This window comes from Plectropomus leopardus, chromosome 13 (genome assembly GCF_026936395.1).
Source record: "Plectropomus leopardus strain MGB_pleo_1.0 chromosome 13, ASM2693639v1, whole genome shotgun sequence".
Taxonomy (NCBI): Eukaryota; Metazoa; Chordata; class Actinopteri; order Perciformes; family Serranidae; genus Plectropomus; species Plectropomus leopardus.
This window is the reverse complement of record NC_142188.1, coordinates 19,297,501-19,321,748: the sequence shown is the minus strand read 5'-3', so window position 1 is coordinate 19,321,748 and position 24,248 is coordinate 19,297,501. Positions and strand designations below refer to the sequence as shown.

The 24,248-nt window shown below is 37.3% G+C and overlaps 3 protein-coding genes across 5 annotated transcripts; all 3 read left to right on the top strand.

The window, feature by feature from the left end:
* The first annotated feature begins 1,888 nt into the window (after positions 1-1,888).
* On the top strand, positions 1,889-12,015 carry LOC121954996 (serine/threonine-protein kinase ICK-like). 3 transcript variants are annotated; one of them, XM_042502769.2, is made up of 14 exons: positions 1,889-2,097; positions 4,151-4,413; positions 4,527-4,581; positions 5,712-5,833; positions 5,932-6,011; positions 6,111-6,243; positions 6,330-6,501; positions 7,464-7,631; positions 7,713-8,093; positions 8,926-9,134; positions 9,255-9,397; positions 10,271-10,387; positions 10,490-10,597; positions 11,180-12,015. In XM_042502769.2, the coding sequence occupies exons 2-14, from the start codon at positions 4,313-4,315 to the stop codon at positions 11,329-11,331; spliced, it is 1,941 nt and encodes a 646-aa protein (XP_042358703.2). In that variant the 5' UTR covers positions 1,889-2,097; positions 4,151-4,312; the 3' UTR covers positions 11,332-12,015. The 3 variants fall into 3 exon arrangements, with proteins under 3 accessions (XP_042358703.2, XP_042358702.2, XP_087942434.1); XM_042502768.2 differs by having other exon boundaries at positions 4,147-4,413; XM_088086308.1 differs by lacking the exon at positions 1,889-2,097 and adding an exon at positions 5,153-5,185 and having other exon boundaries at positions 4,342-4,413.
* Positions 12,016-13,424: 1,409 nt separating this feature from the next.
* Positions 13,425-17,905, top strand: LOC121954785 (glutathione S-transferase A4-like). Its single transcript, XM_042502484.2, has 7 exons — positions 13,425-13,549; positions 13,645-13,768; positions 14,094-14,145; positions 14,383-14,515; positions 14,603-14,738; positions 16,642-16,767; positions 17,539-17,905. Exons 2-7 carry the CDS (start codon positions 13,682-13,684, stop codon positions 17,674-17,676), a joined length of 672 nt encoding a protein of 223 aa, XP_042358418.2. The 5' UTR covers positions 13,425-13,549; positions 13,645-13,681; the 3' UTR covers positions 17,677-17,905.
* A 2,107-nt stretch (positions 17,906-20,012) lies between these two features.
* LOC121963944 (glutathione S-transferase A4-like) lies at positions 20,013-22,544 on the top strand. Its single transcript, XM_088086311.1, has 7 exons — positions 20,013-20,049; positions 20,163-20,281; positions 20,372-20,423; positions 20,634-20,766; positions 20,855-20,990; positions 21,893-22,018; positions 22,185-22,544. Exons 2-7 carry the CDS (start codon positions 20,195-20,197, stop codon positions 22,320-22,322), a joined length of 672 nt encoding a protein of 223 aa, XP_087942437.1. The 5' UTR covers positions 20,013-20,049; positions 20,163-20,194; the 3' UTR covers positions 22,323-22,544.
* Positions 22,545-24,248: the final 1,704 nt, after the last annotated feature.

The following is a 24,248-nucleotide window of genomic DNA, read 5'->3' as shown; positions in this document are numbered from 1 at the left end:
AAACATTTTTCTGCTTAAACGGCATGGAGTTATACAGCATGTCTTTTGGTCACACGCACCCAGCCTCGCTCCACAAGCGCTCCTAGCTGTTTTTCCAAGGCGTTTTTGGATGTATCACCTGATGTGATGTGTCAAAATGGCATTGCCCCTTATGATTCATACAAATCAGACTGACAGGACTGACAAAAGTCAACAAAAAAATGTTTTTATGACTATTAGATAACTTTCAGGAAGAACAGAAAGGCATTAAAAAAGTGCAGGTCCATATTAGAGTTAGTAGTAACCAAATTAAAAACTGATGCTGTGTCTTTATTGCCATGATCTGCCAGTTATTACTGCAATCAGTTGATTGGTCTAAAATGACAGAAAAGAATGTAAAATGGCCATCAAAAGTTTCCAAGTTGAAACCGGAAAATTATTTGGCATATTGCTTGAAAAAATATTTTGAAATTTTGATTGATTAAAACTGTTAGTGATTCATTTCCTGTCAATCAAATAGACCTAGGGGTTTCCGCTCAAAGAAGAAGCTCTTAATAATGTACTAAAAAAAAATCAATGAAACACGTAAAATAATTTCCAATAGCTAATGACATTAACTTCGGCATTGACTTCATCTTTCTGTTAATGTAGCATTTTAGTAATCTAGTAATCCATTAGTCATGTGACAGCTGTTAATCCAAAATCTGGCACTCACTCTTGAGTTGACCAAATGTTTGCAGGTAAAGTGTTAGTCCTCTCAAACAGAGCAATTCAATACTGGCTCTGTGCTGCTGCTATCATACCTTACACCATTTTTGGTAAAAACTGTCAAAAACTGATGGATTACCAAATTCAGTGCAACACCTGCTCCATATTCATTCATACATTCAACCATCATTTAACTGAAATAGGAAATAACAGACCTACCCCTGTGTTGAGCAGCTCCTCTGTCAGGGTGTGGTACCTCCATAAGGAGGCTGTTTGCACTCATTTTTATAGATGTTGTACATCACTGCAATTATTGTCACGAAATAACTGGTTTCTCCTCCCAAACTTTTAGTTTAGCAAATGTCCAACAAAACCCAGTTATCTATGATAATCATAAAGCCAGTTAAAATTTAGGCTAGAATGCGATATCTTTCTGAAGGTCACGACAGTTAAAGTATCCTCCAGCAACAGACTAACAATTTTTAGGGCAAAGTAGTTTTTCAAGTGTATGTAAACAGCTGGTTTGACCAGATACTTGAGGGGAACTCATCACTTGCCAATGCCATCAAAATGTCTGTAAGATTTATGTTTGCAAAGCTTGCAAAGCTTACATGCAAAATTAGATTCCCAGAAGAGTATGCGTGTGTATATGTGTGTGTGCATGCATTTACTAAAGTCTTTAATGGATGAGTATTCTCATTTTTATCTGTAGGCTACTTCTAATACAGATAATACTAAATTGTAGGTGGTATAAACCCAGACACAATTACATTATACACCTTATTTTTTTAATGCATACAATTTTCCCAATTATTTAAGAGGGCCTAATAGGTTTCTTGTTAATTCCTCTTACAGATAAATGGCGTGTCCTCTTTATTTTACTAGTAAAATGAGCAGCGAAGAAGAATACAAGAGCGTACCTTCTCAGCCACTTCCGGCTTTGCTTTGCTCCGGAAAATCTTTCCCGTTTTTTTGGTATTTGTTTGAATAATATTCTTTTTCATAAAGTCGGTTTTATAAACGAGACTTATTATGGCACTTACCACTCACAACTTTGACTTTAGACATTTTAAGACTTTGAACATCACTATGTTGCATTTGATACAATCGGTGCCGACGTCGGAGACAGGGAAGCAGTGATTTATTTCGTCTCATTTTGTATCTTTGTCGACGGAGGAGCAGAGCTGTGATTTGTTGTAAAGAGACCGCAAACTGTTTGTACAGCAACGCGAGATTATGATGAGCTCTGTGACGAGAGGGCCTTGATGAAACTGTATTTATGTTGTGTGTTGGACACACTGGATGCGGTTATCATCCCTCTAATGTCAACTGGTTGTCCCGTTAAGCCATTTGTTGAACATCGACCACGAATGCCCGGCTATGTGTTGTTCTCAATTTGACGTGAGGACGGTGAGTGTTGTCCGCCGCTTCTCGTTTTTGTGTGTAAATTAGGAGACCATTGAGTCCAAACAGGCCATTTTTTTGTATAATGTTGTCAGCAGCTGGGCCAACACCAGCGCCACAACACAATTACAAGCTAGCGTTAATTATGCTATGTTTGCCAACGTTAAAATTTAACCAAAACGCACAAGCCAAGTTGTAGCATTAAGACAAATCAACAGGGACTAACTTCAGTATGAATGTTATCCAAGCGATGAATGTTTTAGTGATAAATAACCATTATTTTTAGTTTTTACTCTCCCCAGTTAACGCTTATTAAACTGGCAATACAACCGTTATATCGTTAAGGTTAGTTACATGTCGACAAAACATGAATATATTATGCTAACATGCTAGTAAAGGTTGCAGCTGTTGTCTTTTTTTCTGCAGACGTACTCACACAATCAATAGCTATATTAGCAATTTATTACGAGTAAATAAACATGATCGCTGTTTATTAAGCATCCGTTTACAGTAATAAACGACGTTTAAGCCGAGAGATGATTACTAATGGTTATACCTACTTAAATAACCACTTTGAATCCTTATTATATGAAGATACCATTAAACACTGTAAAACAGTGTACATCATTTCACTTACCAGTGATCAATTAGTTACTCCACACATGTACAATTTGTGTAAGATAATGATTTTTTTTCTCTCAAAATGATGTTTGTTTACCGTGTTTATAATGGTGAGATTGCATCTACTCCTTCCATAATGAAAAATACTAAATCTATGAAAATATTGTATTCTTAAGGAATTCAAATGCTAGACATGATTAATAATACTTTTCAGAAAAGTCCAACCTGAACTAGAGGTTTCGAGTTTTCACCTCGCATAGGGTGTCTGCAGGTCTGCAGGTCTGCAGGTAAAGTCTTGAGATGATATAAATTCAATTTTATAAATAATAACCCTTTAATGTCAATAAATAGTCTTAAATTTGAATTTTTGAGGTCTTATTTGCAGACGTGAGCTAGTTTCATTTATCCATCCTATAATTAATTTTTGTCAAAATGAGTGAAGCTCTTCCGTGTGAAAGTCTACATTACTGATACTACAAATGTTTAAAACTGCAGCTGAACCTAACACTCTCGATTTACTTAATACTTGTACTGGCCTTTTGACATAATGCAGATTGATCTAACTCTGCACAAGGACACATGCTACGTACCTTTTATACTTCTGTGCAATGCTTGAATAAGAAAAAATTATTTGTCCAAACTAACTGAAATTCAGTTAAAATCTAAGAGCAGTAAATTTAAGAGTCGAATACCTGTAGACAGCCTTTCACACTTGTGTTAGTTGCATACTTAATCATGATTGGCTGCCAAACTAGTTGTGATGTGACAAAATCATCTAGTATGTACACATCTAAAACTCAGATTTAGCTGAACACAGAAACGTAACCCCTCTTCATCAGATGAAAACAGGTGTCAAACAAGCATCAAACTCTGAGCATAAATCATTCTGCACAGTGAAGCTCGAACCTAAACACATTTTTGAGCAGAGAGAAAAGCTTTGATTTTTTTAAATTTAATGTTGCAGGCAGATAAAACGGTGGTTAATCCTCAGGCGTATTTAGGATTGGGACACAAACATGTAATTTTGTGTATTTTTGAATGGCTAGCATAACAAGAGTGCTCATTACATGTTGTCACCTAGATTGCAATGTAGTGAGGCGGTCCACTTGACACTTGATTTGCACTATGGAGAAACTGTAATTGATATATGATATATACTTGATATATACTGATACAGCAACATATCGTGGCTGATGCATACCAAGATATTTCAGTACAGGAAAGTCAAGATTTGTTGGAGGTAATTTAGAAATAGTGTCTCAGTCATGTAGTTTGTGGCAAGTTCTCCAACTTTTAAATGTCCCACTTAGTCGTTAGTTTGTGGTCGGCTGGCTAAGTCACGTCCTACTCGGTTTATAGTGGTTCTTATGGATTGTAAGTCATACTGATAGATAACTAACATCAGCTTTTATCGTCCATCACTCACCTTCTCAGCCAGAAGGAGGCAAGTCCATGACACCATGAGTCCTCCAGCTCTGCCCGTGGTCTTCTGCTGTTGTCACAGGAAAATCTGGCTGCATTCAGCAGCAGGAGGCAAACACATCTCTGTTTTCCACCCGAGAATTAATTGTCCCCGCGATGCTATGGAAGGAGAAGCATAATGAATAGATACACAACCATCAGACAGCTCGGGGATGGCACCTACGGCTCAGTCATCCTCGGCCGCAGTCTGGAGTCAGGAGAGCTAGTTGCCATAAAGAAGTGAGTATCTGCTGCGATCAATGTGTGTGTTTGCATCTGCAATGGTTTTCTCTTTCTCTATGCAATCTGATGTACTTTCTTACAAATAAGTTAATGTGAAACATATTTCTCAGAATGAAAAGAAAATTTTACTCGTGGGAAGAATGCATGAACCTTCGTGAAGTCAAGGTGAGTTAATCTTCTACATCTTAACACATTTTTACACATTTCATTGGAACAATAAAATTATGGAAAAATCCACCCAAAGTTAATGAAGAGGGAATGCCCTTTTCTAGTCTTTAATACAGAATGTAAGCAATTTAAGAGTTGCATTTCCATGTACGATTTGGGAGAGAATGGTCCATAAGTACTGATATATAATAAAAATCTGAGCCTGTTTCTGGCAAAAACAAACACATTTAGTGGACATAAATCGACAGTGCATAATGCCCCGAGTTAGGTTAAACAAATACAGATGTTTCCCTTTAATGTTAAATATGCTGTTAACTGCTGCATGCAGTGACCAGATAAGCAGCATTTAGGTGCCACACCCTAAGACTCTGCTTCTGTTTGGGTCGATTTTTCTATATATGGTAAAATAGATGAGTAACTTCATGATAACTTGATGATTTGTGAGTAATGCAGTAATGGTGATATGGTTAATATATACTGTACATTTTAGTCCAGTTGTCAAATACTCAAAAGATTTTTTTTTCTTTTCACACCAATTCAGTATGTTACTGTCTAAATTTCCTCACAGCTCAAAGTCACACACCAGCTCTAAGAGTTGAAGGTGATTCTTGTGTGCTGTTGGTTTTGAGCTCTGGTTCCCGTCCCCTGGCCTAGACACCCCCTCTCCTAGAGCTTGACCTTAACGCAACGCAGCAAAACATGTATAGAACACGCTATTTCTTAGAGTCCTGCTAATTGGATCATAGTTACAGCATGTCACAGCATAAAATCTCAAAATCCCATTACAGCTTCTCCCCCCCCTTACTAAAATTTAGCATGTTCAAACCTTTATCATCCCAGTGCATGGGAATAGTGTATATTTTTTTCCATCCTGCTTTCTATTTTCCCTCTTTAAATTGTAAGTATAAATCCCACCTTTGCAGCATTTACCCTTAAACTCCATTGTGTTCTTAGCCATGTTTTAACAAGAAGGTTTTGTTTGATAGTTGTGGGGTGTGCTTTTGAATGTGCCGCAGTGACCTTTGTGTACTTTCCAGCATGATTAGAGTTTTTATTTCTACCACTGTTTTTTTTTTGTTCAGGTGTTCTACCTATTCTCACATGATCTGTTTCTTTTATTCTTTCAGTCCTTAAAGAAACTCAACCATGCAAATGTGATCAAACTTAAGGAGGTTATTCGAGAAAATGATCACTTGTACTTTATATTTGAGTACATGAAGGAAAATCTATATCAGCTAATGAAAGACAGGTGCGTACAGTTGTTACTTGTTGCATCATTAATCCTGCATGTAAAACTAGAGTCTTTAAGTGCTCACAGTTTCTTAACTGTTTTGTTTCTTGCCGCAGGTCTCGATTGTTTCCCGAATCTGCTGTAAGAAATATTATGTTTCAGATACTACAGGGCCTCGCGTTCATTCATAAACATGGTACGTCTGTTCACGACTCCGGGGTGTTAAATTAAGTGCTGCACATTTGGCAGTTTGTATTTTTGAGTCAAGACGGTCATGCATTGTGTCTTTTTTCAGGTTTTTTTCACAGGGACATGAAACCTGAGAATCTTCTGTGCATGGGCCCAGAGCTGGTGAAAATAGCTGACTTTGGCCTTGCTCGTGAAATAAGATCTCGTCCACCATACACAGACTATGTCTCCACCAGATGGTGAGTTTCTCTAAGAGTCAAAACAACGCCATGTGTTTTTATAGTTCAGTGCAGTCAAGTGCGACTACCCTCTCTTTTTCGACCAGGTACAGAGCGCCTGAGGTGCTCCTCAGATCCACATCCTACAGCTCACCTATAGACCAGTGGGCGGTGGGCTGCATCATGGCAGAGCTTTACACCCTCAGGCCTCTATTCCCGGGCTCCAGTGAAGTCGACACCATATTCAAGATTTGCCAAGTCTTGGGTACGCCAAAGAAGGTAAAAGTTTCTCACACGAATTACAAAGGGCCCTATATTTGTCAGTCCAGGTTATACCCTGTCAACACCGGATGTGTTTAACCGTACTTTTGAGTATAATATCTGACAGTAGCAATGTACTTTCCTATTATATTATTTAGATGTCTACACCAGCAGTGTAATTCCTTCTTTTTCAACTGTCCTTGATGCTTGAAACTGAGGCCATCTCCAAGTCAAAATGTGCTTACCATAAAAACTCAACATCCAACTCTTAAAAGGGTCTTTTTGTACAAAAACACTGAACGAGACTTTAGTAGGTGATCAAAATGTTAGTTAACTTTATGAACTGAAAGCTAACTGAAATAGCGACAGCTAAGGCTGCACCTTTACTCCATGAATCTGGTTACTTTACTGAACCAACATTATTACAAGGTCGTGAACTGTGATCGGATGGCACCTACCTGTCACTCAAAGCAACCGCAGCCTCAATTATGTGTAACTTTAACATTAAAATTTGAACAGGTGAGTTTAAAAAAAATCTATCACCTGTACAGCTGTAAAAAATGGGAAAATTAACTTTACAGACCAAAAAAGTGTGTTAAATCAAGCTTTAAATATGTTTATTTCTACTGTAAAGTTGGGGATTTCACACGGGTCAATGGGTTGCCATTTCATAACTCCTCACTATTCAACTGCATTCGATGCATGAAACTGAGACATTAAGCTTTATTTTTCATCTAAAAGTCTAATTTTTGCTTGAAAAGTGAGACAGAGACATTTGTATATTGTACTCGAAATATGTATTGTGCACAGTATGTTTGCATATACTAGTGCAGGTATTTGTCCCAAGTTATACAATATTTTTTTTCAATTACTATTCTACTGCTACTGTTGTTACAGTGAATAAAAAGAGATTTTCTTGTTCAATATGATGTTATGTAAATATAATGGTATGTATGATGGCCTGCGTCTTCTCCCCTCAGAATGATTGGCCGGAGGGATACCATCTGGCCAGTGCGATGAATTTCCGTTGGCCTCAGTGTGTTCCCAGTAATCTGAAGACACTGATCCCAAATGCCAGTCCTGAAGCCATCCATCTGATGACGGACCTACTCCAGTGGGACCCCAAGAAGAGACCAGCTTCTGCTCAGGTAGTGTCTGACCCACACTTTCTCCTCATAGCTGAATATACAGAACGAACGCTGATTCTTCAAATCTTGACATCGTTTCAGGCTCTCAGGTACTCTTACTTCCACGTGGGCCAGGCTTTGGGAACTCCTCAGCAGATCCTGGAGCAGGGCAGACCTCAGCCAGGCCTTGTTCCGCTGCAGGCTCCTTTACAGTCCCAACAGACACTTCAGCAGCAGCCCCTGCTGCTGAAGCCCGTACCCCCCTCCCAGCCTCCGCCTCCCAACCAACACTGCTCCCCCTCCAGGCCTCTCCAGCAGATCCAGCCCTCCCCGGTCTCCGCAGCCGCCCAGGCGGCGGCGTACCAACGGCACACAGAGCTGGTGCGAGAGCAGCAACCGAAGCACATCCTGAAGCAGGAACAGAGCGGAGGAACGCCACAGAGCCATCTTCCTTACATCGTTGACAAGAGTCTCCAGAGTAAGGTGAGGCGTGTGTATTTACGACATACAAGGTTCCTGCAGAGCCTTAAAAAGTCTTCAAAGGCATTGAATTAATTCATCAAAATAAGGCCTTCAATTAAAAAAAGCTCAGACATGGGAAGTAGGATTTTTTAAAAATCTCAAAATAATTGGCAACAACAATTTTTTCATTTTAAATGTATCATCAATCCAGGGAATCCAGGCAGTAAAATCTTACATGCAGAGTGAAAAACTCAAAAATTGCACAGAAAACTGGTCACTTTGTTGGTGAACCAAATAAATTATTATATTATAATATGTTCGTTGTCTTCCAAGTGTTCCACTCAGTTTTTTCCCCAATAATCGACATACATAAACTAACTTTTCACCGGACAAAAAATTCCATGTTTTATGTTATAATAAATATTTGGACAAAGTTGTCCTTCTTCAATGTTTGTTATTTGAAATTGGTCTTAAAACTATTTCTGAATTCCTATAAAGAAATCTTCAAAAATCTAACTTGCCGTAAGCTGCAGGAACCCTGTATGTCTTTTACTATTATTAGTTATCCTGATATTGCAACTATTAAATCTTTATTACATCTACTGAATTAAGCCTTTTACAAATAAATTGAGATGCTAAAATGTGGGATAACAAACCTATAAAGCTGGCCTCCTACGTATCCCTGATAATGGCTGATTGATGTAAAAATGTAATCTCCTGACGTCAAGTAGTCTTCGTTTTGTATTTGCAGTAATTACTTTAAATTTAGTATAAAATGGTTCCATCAAAAGGAGGCTGACAGAATATCAACATGAATATACCATAATAAATCTGATTTACGGTTGTTTTTTAGCAAACGAGACAGGAATCCGAAAAAGCGAACCTGCTGAGCTATCAGTTAAAACCTAAAGGGGGGCGACGGCGTTGGGGCCACGGTACAGGACACCTTAAGAGTGAAGACTGGGATGACTACGAAGAAACCGATCTGACATCGATAAGTATTCTTGGAAAAAGCAACTTCTCCGCAGAGAAGTCGAGACAGGGGGAGGACGCATTGAGAAGGTGAGATTCAGGTGCAGATTCAGTAATTTGATATACAGACAAAAATGTTAAAAAGCAATACAACAAACGCATCTCCGCTGCTGGAGATAATGTCATCATTGAATACCTGTTGTCTTTCAGGTATGGGAATGTTTTGGATTTCAGTCGACCCAACGGAAAGGAAGATGCACCTTTGAACCTGAACAAGAGCGCAGCCTACCAGGAACCATCGAGAACCGCTTCTGCCAAACAACATTACTTAAGGCAGTCCAGATATTTACCAGGTGAAATAAATTCAAAGACTTTCCTGCAGTAGAGTGAAAATGATCGTAGGACTGAGAGTCTTTAATAAATCTGTATCATCGGTGCTTTCAGGTGCATTCATGCTTGTGCTGTTTCAATTCTAATTTACTCTGGTTTGGTTTTTCAGGTAGAAAAGGAGTTTAAAAAAAAGGCATCTGTATTGTGGCAGTAACTGTAGATGCCTCTTTTTCATCTTTTTTCTACCCAGTTGTCATTTTACATAAAAAAGCCTGGCTGCTGTGGACGGGGGCAGCAGCAAAATGTATTTTAGTCACCTTTGAAAAAGGACTGCCAAAAATAAATCAATATCAGTCTGTACGCAAGTGTACGCAATATTTATATTATTTTACTGCTTTATCTTGCTGTCACACAGCCTTCTCCGACTGGGAATTGAAGCTGGCGTTGAGAGAAACTTTAATTTTGCCTCACAGCACAAGGGTGTTGCTGGCCTACCATTACGTCAATTGTTTGTGTTAGTGTGTGCCTTTCAGGGTCAAATGTTGCATCCACAGCAGTGTATGGGTCTATATGTAAAAATGTCGTCATGCAGAAACCTACGTCAGGTCAATAGGGAAATTTCCTTTAGAGGGGCTTGGGAAAATAGCAATTTGATGCCAAAACATACAAACTTCATCCAAAATGTGCAGTTTTGGTTTTGTATACAGAAGAAACACTGCTAGGAAACAGAAAAAAATATAATCTTGTAAAAATAACCCCTAAAAATTTTGGAGCTGCCTTTTAATTTGTAAAGAGTCAGTGTAACCACTACCTGGACCAGAACTAAAACCATGTCCCCTTTTCTCCCCCGCTCCTTCTTTTTTTGCTATCATCTAATTTCTAACTTTCTCCTTCAGGCATCAGCACTAAGAAAAACGTGGCCATCAACGCCAGTAAAGACTTCACTGGAAGCCATCTCTGGGGTAACAGCAGTATCCCATTTGGAGGGACTCTGCCGAGCAGAGGCGCTCACGGTAACCCATCAGGACGCCTCGTACTTTAACTCACCGTAATCTCTGTAATTTACTGTTAAATGTTTAAATAAATGAATCTGTTTTGTTTGTTTTAAATATCAGGCACAAATACAATCCCAGGTGGATACATGCCGTCGTTTTACAAAAAGGACATCAGTTCTGCCGGGCACAGAGGACACCACGGTCCATCAGTGGAATCAACAATGTCAAGTGAGGATGAATTTCAGAGATTAGAGTTTCCTGTAATATTCAGCTCTTTATGTGTAAACTTACATAAACCTTTAAGCACTTTGAAACATGAGCAATTTGGCTTTATTTGTCTCAAAAACATGGGAAGAAGGCATATAGCCAGAAAAAAAGGGAGAAAAAACAAAAATTTGCAAGAAATTAGAAAAAAAGTACAAGAGAATTGTTAAGTAAAAAAATAATAAATAAAAACTAAAAAAAATAATTGAATTTAACATAATTAAAAAAAATTAAATTCTGATAATTTTAATATAGTTTTTACCTTGCTCGTTTCTTTATTTCCCTAGCTTTTTAAAAAGTAATTTTCTAAATATACTTATTTCTTGCAATTTGTGGATCATTTCTTACCTTTTTTCCCATGTTTTTGAAAGAAAATCGCACTACTTTGCTCAAGGCTCAGAGGTTTTAATACTTGCAAAAGGCGTCTGAAAGCAGCACAAGAAATATGATGTTTCTCCAGTTTTCAAAGGGTTAAAAGTGACCAGCCACATAACAAATCCTCTTTACAAACCTCAAAACAAAGCTGTTGTTTTGATGCTTTTTCAGATTATGCAACATGGCAGTCTGGCCGGAGTCAGATGAACACCTCCACCAACATGCCGCTGGCTAACAAAAGCACCCCCGGCCTGCTGCCTCGCCCGCCGGTTCAGACCATCCACGGGCGAACAGACTGGTCTGCCAAATATGGACACCGCTAGTGGCCTGCCTGGAGCTCTGATCTGTGCTCCAACGAACTCTTTCACCTCCAAAGAGTAGGCCTAGTTGTTTTCTATTAGAAAAAAACCCTGTACATACATCTTACACAGCAATAATTTTCTTTTTCATCATGTGTACTCTGGATGTTGTGAGTTGTAAAATATCTCAGTGTATGTGTATATTTAAACACAACCAGCCAAAATTTGAGCCCATATTTGCTCCTCAGTGTTTTATTTTGTATTTCTGTAACATAACTGCTGTTCTATAAGAGGTTACAAGCTCTGTTTTGTATCAGAATTATCATTGAATGTTCACCAACATGTATACATAATATGCATATTATAAATCTCATAAAAACTTCACTGTGACTTGTTTTGGGCTACAACTAATTACTTTGCCTCTGTACTGTTCAGTCATTTTTTTACATTCCTGCTGTTTTTAATTTGATGATGGTAGCCTTTTCTATCAGGTAACTATTATTTGTGCATTACAAGTATTGAATGAAATTTAAGGCTGTGCTTTAATTTCAGTATAATGAATGCAATGCAAGTGGTTGCCACAATGTACAAATCTGTTTCTAAAATGTAAAATTATCCAAGTTACCAGTTCTACCCTGTTGGCCAAAGTGAGTGTGAGTATTGAATTACCAGGTATTGAGTATAATTAAACTTTTGACTGGGTACTAATATGTTCACTGTGTGTAATTTTTCATGAAACACCTTAAAATGACTGACTGTTTGATTGGCTTTTTAACCAAATACTATTGGTCAATTTTCCATGTATTCCTAAATGCTGCACCAGAGTGTGCACCGCAGCCCTGGTAGAAGCTGGTCAGCTAGATTAATCTGTAAGAGATTAATCTGTCCATAGAAGCTCACTGTAAATGCTGTACATGCATGAAGCCAGTGCATCTATATTGATTTGGTATTATGCAGTCCATTACATAATGTAATGAGATGTATTTATGCTGCGTTGGTATATACTGTGATTGAAAGAAGAAAGATGTTGCAATTTCCACCAGCAAAACTGTCTTCTGAGCTCCTTAATGGACAATATTCCTGCACCTATTGTACTTCCTTGACACCTGATATGGGTATTCTCCTCTTTGTGGCTATGTTTATGTATGTAATCACATTTAAATGAGAAAAAAAGAAATATTCAGAGCACATCAACAGTCAGTTAACTCTCCATTTGTTACAAATTACCACCATCTACAAGGGATACAGTCAAAGGCCACAGATAACACATGCTTTAAAAAGTGCTGAAATACTGTAATACCTTTAGGATTATCAATGAAGTTATGACAAAATTATAACAACAACCCTGCAGAGAACTAAATTTGCTTTTTTAATTTAAACAAAATATATATTTTTTTAAACGTAGCCCATTAAGAAGTGGTTGAGATGTTTATCTGGTAAATTAGTGTTTTCTCTCCTTAGCTTGATAATATAGAGGCTAATATATCATCCATTTATATTTGTATTAAATAACTTGAATTTTGCAAAAGTAACTCATGAATATCCGACCTTAAACATTTGTTTGTTTGTTTTCATTGTGTTTCTTTTCTCTACATGTGATGTTCTTTAATTTAAATTATTTTTGCATAATTTTTTTTTATCATGTAATATTTTTTTTCCCACCTTTTAGATTGAAAATATGGAATATATGGTGGATACATATTTAAAAATAAAACAATTAATGTCCTAATGCAGTCGACCAGAAGTACTAAGTAACAGTACACCGTAACACTCGTAAAAAGTACAAACACTTCAAAACTGAACTTATGTGCAACATTTGATAAAATACACATTAACTTTCTGTTACTCTAAGCAATTAAGATCTGACTGATACATTACGTCCGTTCATTGTTACAGTAGCGAATATTAATTTTTATATTGTGTTCGCTGCGACACGTTTAAAAACGTAAATTAGTTAAATAACTAAATTACGTCGATATGTTGAACTTGAAGATTATCAAATGAAAATAGTCAGTCAGATGTGTTTTTTTTCCTCCATGATGCCAGATAGTCATATTTTTCCCATGGTATCTAGCGGCAATATGCTAATGAGCCATATTTCTATTGGCCAGAACCAACCAATCAAAGACTTAGATGTTTCCGCATACTTTTATCCGTGTTTATCGACACCATTACCTTACATAACAACTTAACTTTATTTCACGACGCACTTCAACTTGATTTCTCCGCTGAAGCTGCACAGGTTTGACCAAAGAAACTTAACTCAGTTTATAACTTTATAATGATTTAAGTGCAGTGATGTGATATTTAGTCCGTCTTTTTTCTTTTCTTTTTCAGACAGGGGTCTATCAGTACACACCCAAATACTGCAAAAATGTCTGAAAAAGTTGTGCTTTACTACCTTAATGGTAGAGGGAAAATGGAGTCTATCCGTTGGCTTTTGGCAGCTGCAGGAGTCGAGGTGAGTATGGTGATATTGATCTAAAGCTCTGCTGCATTTTAGGACCCCCAGACCTGCTGAATGTGCCCAAAATCTGTCATGTAATCTAATTTTCACAGTTTGGTTTATTTGGTGTGTGTATGTTTTAAATGCTATTATTGTCTATTTGTAATTTGTCCGAATTTTACTTTTTATACTTAGTAACATTTTTTAATTCAAGTATTTTTTTTTTTTTTTTTACAGTTTGTTATAAGTAGCCTCCATCACTGTCTGAAGCTCTGCTGCATTTTAGGGACCTCAAATCTGCTGAATGTGCACTAAATCTGTCATGTGATCTCATTTTCAGTTTGATGAGATTTTTCTGACAACTCGTGACCAGTATTTGAAACTCGTAAGTGGTGAGTTGGTTTCAAAAAGTTATAATAAACCTTTGGACTCTCTGGTCTGTTTCCAAATGACACTTTAACTTTTATGTTTGTTTATCTGTTAAATCTATGTATGATGTCACTTGGGGGGGAACCAGCCATTTAAGGTGAAGGCCATAAATAGCTTGCTAACTGTAGACAAAGAAGTTAATGGTTTACCTCTTGGGTATGTCGCTGTCTGCATGACATGCTGCTGTGTTTCTTCTGCAGATGGAGCTCTGATGTTTCAGCAGGTTCCCATGGTGGAAATTGATGGCATGAAACTAATTCAGACAAAAGCAATCTTGAATTACATCGCAGAGAAGTACAGTCTTCATGGAAAAGATCTGAAAGACCGAGTCATGTATGGTCCATTTCTTTTAAAAGTGTAATCATAAGTGTGTCTTTTGTTCTAACATGTGATTTTAGCGGTTGAATGCTTTACCCTCAGGATCAACATGTACTCAGAGGGACTGATGGATCTCATGGAAATGATCGTGATGTTGATGTTCACCGCAGATCCAAAACCAAAACTAGAGCAAATTGAGAGTAAAGCAAAAGAGCGCTACCTTCCTGTGTTTGAAAAGGTACCACTACTGAATATGTGAAATTATGTGATTCAATAACTGAGTAATCTCCGCTAATAACCCTTTAAGACATTGTTTAGATTTTTTTGAGGTGGCGCTGTATGGGGTACTTGTCTATAGTCAGATTATACAGTAGAAGTAGTCGGCACACCCCAAGTTTGGAGAAGCAGACTGGAGCCTGACACTGAAGCAGACCAATGTACTGCTGTGGATGAGGTTCAGCAACAAAATGTATTTTAGCCACCTAAAATAAGTCCCACCTAACAAAAATCAATATCAGTTTAAGTGTATGCCATAGTGAAAGTATTTTCACTGACGTTACCTTTCTGTCAGACAGCCCATCTAAAGGGAGAGAAGTTAACAACTTGAGTTACACATCTATGCTATCATACACATATTTATATGTCTAACTTGACATAGCACTTCACTAGTGCTAATTGTTTTTATTATTACAGTATTTTACATTTTTACATACTTTGTGCTGGTGCTTATCTCTACATTTCTATAATTCTATGCTCCCATCAAAGCCACCAGACTCCATTGAGAAAAATAGTAATTTTACATCGCTGAACACAGGAGCTGCTGGTCTTCCCCTACTTCGATCAGTGAGTTACTTTGTGTTACTGTGTGACTTTGGTGAATCTGAACTAAACCTGTTTAACCCCAAATTCACACAATGACACAAAAAAAACTGATCAAGGCAGCAGTAGATCAGCAGCTCTCGTGTTCTGCAGCGTTAAATCACTGTTTTTCTGAATGGAGTCTGGTATTGAAGAGAGTGATGTAACTACAGCTTCACTGCTGGAAATCACTGTCTGATATTAACCCTTTGAAATCTGAGAAAATTGTCTTGATTTCTTTCAAAATCATGGGAAGAAGGCAATGATCAAGAAATGGTCCACACATTTTAAATAAGTTTGTAAAGAGTACAAGAAAATATCTGAGAATTGGTTTTAAAAAAACAGAAAAAAACAAGCAAACAAAGACATACAAAAAAATGAAAAAGAAAGGAAAAACAAACAAAATTACTTAAAATGTATAATAATTCTGAAACATATTTTGAAATATGTAATTATGATAATTATGAATATGGTTTTACACTCGCTTTTTGTCCCCTAGACATTTCCCCAAACTTTAAAAAAAAAATAATTTACCAAATCTACTAATTTCTAAATTTATGTTACCAAATTTCTCATTGTCTTTTTTTTTTTAAACTAAAATAAATAAAGCTTACACTTAAACTGATATTACTTTCTGTTAGTTGGGACTTTTTCTAGGTGGCTAAAATGCATTTTGTTGCTGACCTGTCCACAGCAGTACATTGCTTAGTTTCTGTGTCGCACTTCAGCCTGCTTCTCTAAACTGGGGGTGTGCCGAATCACATCTACTGTATGAAAAATACTGTCTATTGATACGCACCACATAAAGCCCCACTTCAAAAAAATCTATCCCTTTAAAGATGGAAAATGCTCTTGTTGATGATTATGATTTGGTTGTACTCACCGGTTTGTTCGATGATCCAGGATGCTTCAGTGTAGATTGATTTGCAGGAGTTACTCTGCGAAGCTAATCTGATTTTTCTGACTGTTGCGGAAAAACAATATCAAAACCCCAAACAAAAATTCTTCCCAAAAAACAAGCCTTTACGAAAACAAAGTTCATATCAATGAGGCTATAAACAAATTCAAACTAAGATTAACCAAACACACTGCGAGTTGGTCATTTCTATCTTCCCTGCTTTACTAATTCAGCACACCTGCCTTTAATGAGGAGATCCTGGGATGCCAGGACAGGTGATGCATTCAAGTGACTAAAAAAAAAAGGGAAAATAAAAGGGCTTGCTATAAATGGCTGTAACATGTCTGATAACTACACAATATTGTGTTTTTGACGGACATCTCAGGCGCTGACTGGGCCTATGTACCTGGTGGGAGGTAAGCTGAGCTGTGCAGACGTGCAGCTGCTTGAATGCACGCTGATGTTGGAGGAGAAATTCGCTGGAATCCTTGCTGACTTTCCCAACGTCAAGGTAAAAGATACTCGATAAGGCTGGATATAAAAAGGAACTGCAATAACTTACCCCCATGAAATCTCAGTGTGATAGTTTTAATCACAATTTCTTGTGCTGTTTTCAGACACCTTTCACAAGTGTTAAAACCTTTGAACCCTGAGCAAATTAATGCAATTTCCTTTAAAAGTATGGGGAAAGGTGGGGTACCCAGTGGCCCAGTTGTGAGAGCAGACGTTACGTCCTCACAACAGTGTCTTATGTCTCTCTCCCCCTTTCACGCTTAAAACAGTTTTGTCAATAAAGGCAAAAAGCAGGAAAAGATCAACTTTTAAAAAAAGAAGAAAGAAATATGGGGAAAAGGCAATAAGTAACTTGATTAGAAATGTTCCACAAATTGCAAGAAATTAGTAGATTTAGAAAATTATTTTTAAAAAGCAAAGGAAAAATATAAACAAAAGAGGAAAAAAGTCAAATCAAGGGAAAAACTTAATTATCATAATTACATTTTTTAACAGTATATATTTATTTGTTTATTTTTTAGTTTTAAGAACTTTCCCAGGTGATTTACTTTTTAAATTTGTTTTCTTTTCATTCTTCCTTTGTTTCTTTTTTATTATACCAATTTTCAGGTAATTTTCTTGTGTTTTTTTTTTTCTTTAATAATTTATTGCTAATTTTCTGGTCACTTCTCTATTTGTTCCTCATTGCCTTCTTCCTATGTTTCTGAAAGAAATCAAGCCAAATTGCCGAGGTTTCAAAGGGACTGACTGTAACTGTGTTTCCCTCCAGTCTTTCCAGGGCAGGATGACACAGATTCCCGCCATCAGCAGGTTCCTGCAGCCAGGCAGCAAGAGGAAGCCGCAGCCAGACGCTGAGTTCGTGAAGACTGTTATGAAGATCTTCAACATCACACGACCACTCCAGTGAACTCTACATTCTTCACACCGGCAGTGTGAATGATTCACCGGTGCATCATACACACACAGCATTTAGAGCATGTGGATCAATGATATTTGCTGGTTTATGTTGAGATTAGTGCTGCACTATCCATAATAAATCCATTTAGCATGAAGGAAATGCATGTAATCCTGCATAACGTCACAGTACTTCAATGTTTTAATGTGAAGGATCAAATAAATAGTTTATCTTTGAGGAACATTTGACAAATTGCTGTGTTTTTGTTCTGTGTAAAAGGCATAGTTCATTTTTTTTTCTAAGTGCGGCTGTATGGAGTACCTATCCATAGTGAGTGTATTACAAACAGTAGATGTCAGTATGCCCCAGTTTGGAGAAGCAGGCTGGACTCTGACATGGATGCTAAGTAATGCACTGCTGTGGATGGAGGTAACAAACGATATTTTAGTGACTTAAAAAAAGACAAAACTAAAAAAATTAATATCACTTAAGTGCAAACTATATTACGATTATTTTAAGCACCTCACCTTAACGTCAGATGGTCCTTTACGACCAAGATAATGAAAAAGAAGGGAAGGTTATCACAAGTTTAACTTGCACTGAAAAATCATTTCACCAGATTAAAAAACACAAATTACATGATGCTTAATGACGTTTTTCCCTAAATAGGCACAATCGTTTTCCTGCCCTGTTTGTCTGTGTATCATGATGTAATGTTATCTTGGACCAAACGGGCTTGAGGTGCTGCTGCTGTACACAGTCGTGATCTGTCTGGAGACCAATAACAAGAAAAACAAAAACACATATTTCAATTAATAAAAAAAAGTCAGTAAGCATCATGTAATGTTTGTTTTTGAATCTGGCAGAGGGATTTTTTAGTCAAAGTTAAAACAACAAAGAAATGATGGATTGTACTGTGACCAGTCATACTCGCTCCATCGTGACTGACTCATGAACTTTCCTTCTGTTACAGTTTCGTTGGTTATGAAGAGGAAGCAATCAAGCTTCAGTTCCCCATCTATGCTCTGGCCAAAGCATGACCTCGAGTGTGATACTGCTTAATTGACAACTAACAGGGATGTTTTCATTGTCGTGGCTGTATGAAGCCACAAGTCAAAGGAAAAGAAGGAAACGTTCACAGCAGACCAACACTATTTCAACTTTTCATCTGCTACATAACAACATCTATAGGGCCTCCAGTGAAACAGGGAGACGCACAAGCTACATGCTTAACCATGCAAAAAGTGACAACACATCTGTGCTTTAACAGTGTCATCCTAATTAATACGGTATTCAAAAAGTGATGAAGATGACAGAGGTACAAGACGTGGTCATACAGCAGTGATGCCAGAGGAGGATCTTTCTTACAGCTGAAAGAGGTCCTAGCTAAGCCCCTGATGTCCTAAAATCCTAGAAATGTCCTATAGTCCTAGAAACATGTATGGGGCTGCTGTGATTCGTCCCCGGCCCCCTGCATTTTGCAAAAGTGGCCAGCAGGCAAAGCAAACTGAGTTGGATTATCAATAAATACATTGATTCCATTTTTAATGCAACAGTTTACAGTGCTTAATCAATACCTTATCAATCGATAAAATAAGTCTTCTGAACAATAAAGTGAACAAAACTAGTCAGAGAACCACATAGATAATAACTAAACCTAATCCAAAGGAACCCTGATTCCCCCCATAATATCAGAGCTCTCGGTTTGGTCTGTGATGGTTTTCTTCAGCCAGGCTCTGCCCTCAGCCCCATTTTTGGCTGACTCCAACCTGGAGGTGAACATAGTTGAACTTGGGTAACTCAAAGACAAAGATAAAGGAATCAATAACTTACAAAAGCAAACAGCAACATGACAAAACAATGTAAACTAAGTGTGCATGCTTCATATAGAAAACTGTATGGTCAACAAGCTGATTAATCACTTTTAAACTAAACAGACTTGGTTTGTATGTAATTTAAGTGACTGCAAATTAAAGGGAACTGAACATGTGGTAATGTTGTGTGTGTGTGTGTGTGTGAATTATTCAACCTTTTCCATGGCTGTGAGCACGGCCATCACAGCTAAATTTAAAAGTAGCAAAACTACAGTATAAAAAATACTCCATACCAAAAAAAGTAGGCCTGCTCATAAAGAATAGACAAAGGAACAGCCTTTTTTTCCCCCATGATGCCAGTTTATTCATTTTTCTCCAATGATCTCTACCGGCAACGTGGTAATGAGACATGTTTCTATTGGACAGGCCAGCCAGTCACAGACTTCAGATGTTTCCGCCCATCTTTCTCTTTTATTTTTTTTATTGACACTTTAGTCTTATATAACAGCTTAACTTTATTTGACCACGCACTTCACCCTCATTTCCTCACTTCAGCTTGGACTGTGCACAGGTATGACAAAGGAAAATTCATCTTACTTTCTGTTAACTTTTTGTTTGCAGAGTTGCACTGAGAAAGAAATGTAATATTTACTCTTTTGTACTCTACTTTTTTTTCATTTTTAGATTTAACGGTATACTTCCAAAATATAAGAACCATGTCTGGGAAAGTTTTGTTGTACTACATTAATGGTAGAGGGAGAATGGAGTCAATCCGCTGGCTTCTGACAGTTGCAGAAGTTGAGGTTAGTGTGATATTAAAGTTCTGGTTCATTTTAGGAACCTAAAACCTGCAGAATGTGCACTAAATCTGTCATGTAATCTCATTTTCACAGTTTGATGAGATTTATCTGACAACTCGTGATCAGTACTTGAAACTCATAAGTGGTGAGTTGGTTTCAAAAAGCAAGCGAACCTTTGGACTCTGGTCTGTTTACAAGTGACATTCTGACCTTTTTCCCAGGTGCTTATCTGTTCACTTTGGCCTACCTATGGTGTAACCTGGGATGATACAACCATTTACGGCAGAGAAAATTACTGGTTTACCCCTTGGGTGTGTCGCTGTCTGCATGACATGCTGCTGTGTTTCTTCTGCAGATGGAGCTCTGATGTTTCAGCAGGTTCCCATGGTGGAAATTGATGGCATGAAACTAATTCAGACAAAAGCAATCTTGAATTACATCGCAGAGAAGTACAATCTCCATGGAAAAGATCTGAAAGACCGAGTCATGTATGGTCCATTTCTTTTAAGATTACAACAGCAGCGTGCTCTATTATGATGCGATTTTAGCAGGTGAATGCATATGCTTTACCCTCAGGATCAACATGTACTCAGAGGGACTGATGGATCTCATGGAAATGATTATGAAGTTGCCCCTGAGCATAGATCAAAAAACACAACTGGACCTCATTGAAAGAAGAGCAAAAGAGCGCTACCTTCCTGTCTTTGAAAAGGTACCACTGTGCTTACTGTGAATATGAAACGGTGGGGTCTAATACGACACCTGTAGTTATGTGGTTTAACACTACAGGTCACAGAGTTCTTTTGCGACACAGTGAACTACTGTTGGAGGTTTAGGTAATATTTGGGATTTTTCTGTGAGCAGTAGTGATCTGATTTCATGCTGCACACGGCACGAGTCTGCAGACAGCAGGCCTCAGTGAGAGCAGTTAGTTACCTTCATAAGTTGGAGGTGTGCAGCTTGTCACCTGCTGCTCTTCATCTAACAGCTGACTGTGACATTACTCCCTGCAATATTTCAAACTGATCCGCAGTCCAAAAATGGTAAAGATGACTGCAGTAGTAGAGGAAGTGCTAACCATTTCCTGTGACCATTTCATAAGAAAAGGCAACTCATGTTTTACCGCTTGAATGCTTTTAATGTGAAGCTGCAGTAGTAGGAAATGTTTGGTTTGCATGTTTACTTATTTATTGTTTTGTAGTCATTTGATTTGCTGCCCATAGGTGACAAAGTTCAATGATAAATAAATGAAAAAACAAAACCAAAATGCGATTGTAAACCATATTAAATCTTTTTATCTTTGCACCCCTGGTCTGCACTTTTGGTACTTTTAACTGTGATTTTTTTCCCTCTAAATTGTAAATCATTAAGTATTTATTTTACCTTAACCTTTTACTCTAACTACATATAAATAATGAAATACTTTAATCAGTAGGCCACAGACTCACTCACATTTGTGTCAACTTATTTGTGGACAGATAGTGATGTAACAGTTATTTCAATAAAAATATTTGAGATTACTACTCTAAAACCCCCAAAGATGTAAAATGCTCACGTTAATGATTATGTATGATAACCAAACAAGGTGTTGTGTGTTTTTGACGAACATCTCAGGCACTGACTGGGCCTGTGTACCTGGTGGGAGGTAAATTAAGCTTTGCAGACGTGCAACTGCTGGAATGCACACTGATGTTGGAGGAGAAATTCGCTGGAATCCTCGCTGACTTTCGCAACGTCAAGGTAAAAGATACTCATTAAATCTGGAAATGAAAAGAAACAGCAAAAAAAAACCAAAAAAACACCTAAATTTTCCCTATTTCCCTCAGTGAATTATTTTTAATCATAATAAAAATACACTGACTACCAAGTGATCTGTTTAAGGATGACTCTCTGTGTTTCCCTTCAGTCTTTCCAGGGCAGGATGACCCGGATTCCTGCCATCACCAGGTTTCTGCAGCCAGGCAGCAAGAGGAAGCCGCCGCCAGATGAAGCCCTCTTGAAGGTTGCCATGGAGGTGTTTGATTTTAAATTACCGCTGCCATGAACTCTGTACATTTCTCACACAAGCAGTGTGAACAATTCGCCAGTGAATCATATAAGCACAGCATGTTGGATCAATGTATTTGCTGGTTTATGCTGATGAATGCTGCACCATCAATCAATCTGTTTAGCATGACAGGAATCTATGTAACCCTGTATAACACCAAAGACACATAAATGTTTTAATGCAAAGGTTCTACTGAATAAATTGTTTATTTTTTAGGAACATTTGAGAAATTGCAGTGTTTTTGGTAATAGCCACATTACGAAAAAAAAAAGTCTTTAACATCTGTTGCTTAGTTTTGCTGTTATTACTAAAATCATTAACTTTGCACCTTTTCAAAAAGTTAAAGACATGGCATGTGAACAGTCAAGAAAACTCATTTTATTCTTTGAACTTGGCCTTTTGTTTAGTAGCTGTGGTTCTAAATTCATCACACACAGCAAAGACTGGGAGGATGAATGGAGCCTGGCTGCTTGACACAAACAACCTGCAGCTTGCACTCTTGTGGTGCTCACACTGACGACGTTGTTGCTATGGTGCTGCTGCAGAGCTGCTTACTTCTGTAACTACTGTATTTCTACAATTAAACCAAGCCACGACATTGAAAACAACATGGCCTGCAAATATTTCACAATAAAAAGCCTTGCGTTAACAAATGAAGGGATTCTGTCTACAGAAATGCCAGTAGGCCGCCGTGTTGATACTAAGCAGCCTACTGCAGCGCTCCCTCATGTGTAATATTTCTTACTTGACAACTAACAGGAATTATCTTATCTTCATGGCTATATGTAGCCACAAATCAAATGATAAATAAATAAATAAATTCAGGGCACACCAACAGTATGTCAACTTTTCATCCGTTACATAGCACCATCTACAGGGCTTCCAGTGGAACAGGGTGCAAAAAGTGATAAACACATCTGTGCTTAAAACAGCGTCATCCTAATTAAAATGGCATTTAAAAATAATAACTTAAGTAATTTAGGACTGCTGATTAAGTTTTTGATGCAACAGTTTCCGGTGCTTAATCAGTACCATATATCATTAGATACACTGTATAATGTCAACACCTCTCTAAAAAACCAAATGTTTCAAAATAGAAAAATGGGGCAAGTTCTGTAAAAAAAAAAATAAATAAAAAAAAGAAGAAAAACTGAACTGAAGAGGCAGTGGGGATGTTAACCTGGTAAATATAGTCCCTTCTTCCACTGAGTCAGCATCAAAATATACTTAAAATACTAAAAAAGTAGGCCTTCTCAGTATGCAGAATGGCAGATTAAGGATTAATATATCACTGAATAAGCAGGTAATGGTGGAGCTAACTCATGTTCAAATGCAGTCAAGTAGAGGTATAAAGTAGCATCAAATGGAAATACTCAAATAAAGAACAAATACCTCAAAATTGTGCTTAAATGCAGTACTTGTATAATGCATTTACAGTATCAGTATCTCAGTTAATAAATACTTGCCCTTCATTTTAAAGAATCAACCTTTTTTCCAGTCTTATTTTTAAAGGCACACAGTATGAACATGTAACACATCTCTTCTTTAAAAAAAAAGAATTTTTGAAGAAAAGTAAGCATATATCATGGGTAAACTGAGGAGGAGCTGCTATTTCAACTATTTTATACTGCTGGTAGCTTAAACCATAATAAATACATTATCATTCGGGACTTAATTTATATTTTGTATTAATAATGAAAATCTGCAGAAGTAATGCTGTTCATTAAATGTGGTGCAGTAGAAGTATAAAAGTGCACAACTTTCTATTTTGTGCACTGAAGTTGAGTATAAGTACCTCAAAACTGTACAATACGTAAGTAAATATTAGAAAATTGACAAAAAAGAACACCTTACTAATTAATAAATATATAAATAACTAAATAACTAAATTATAATAAGATGCCTGATAATAACTAAATTGCC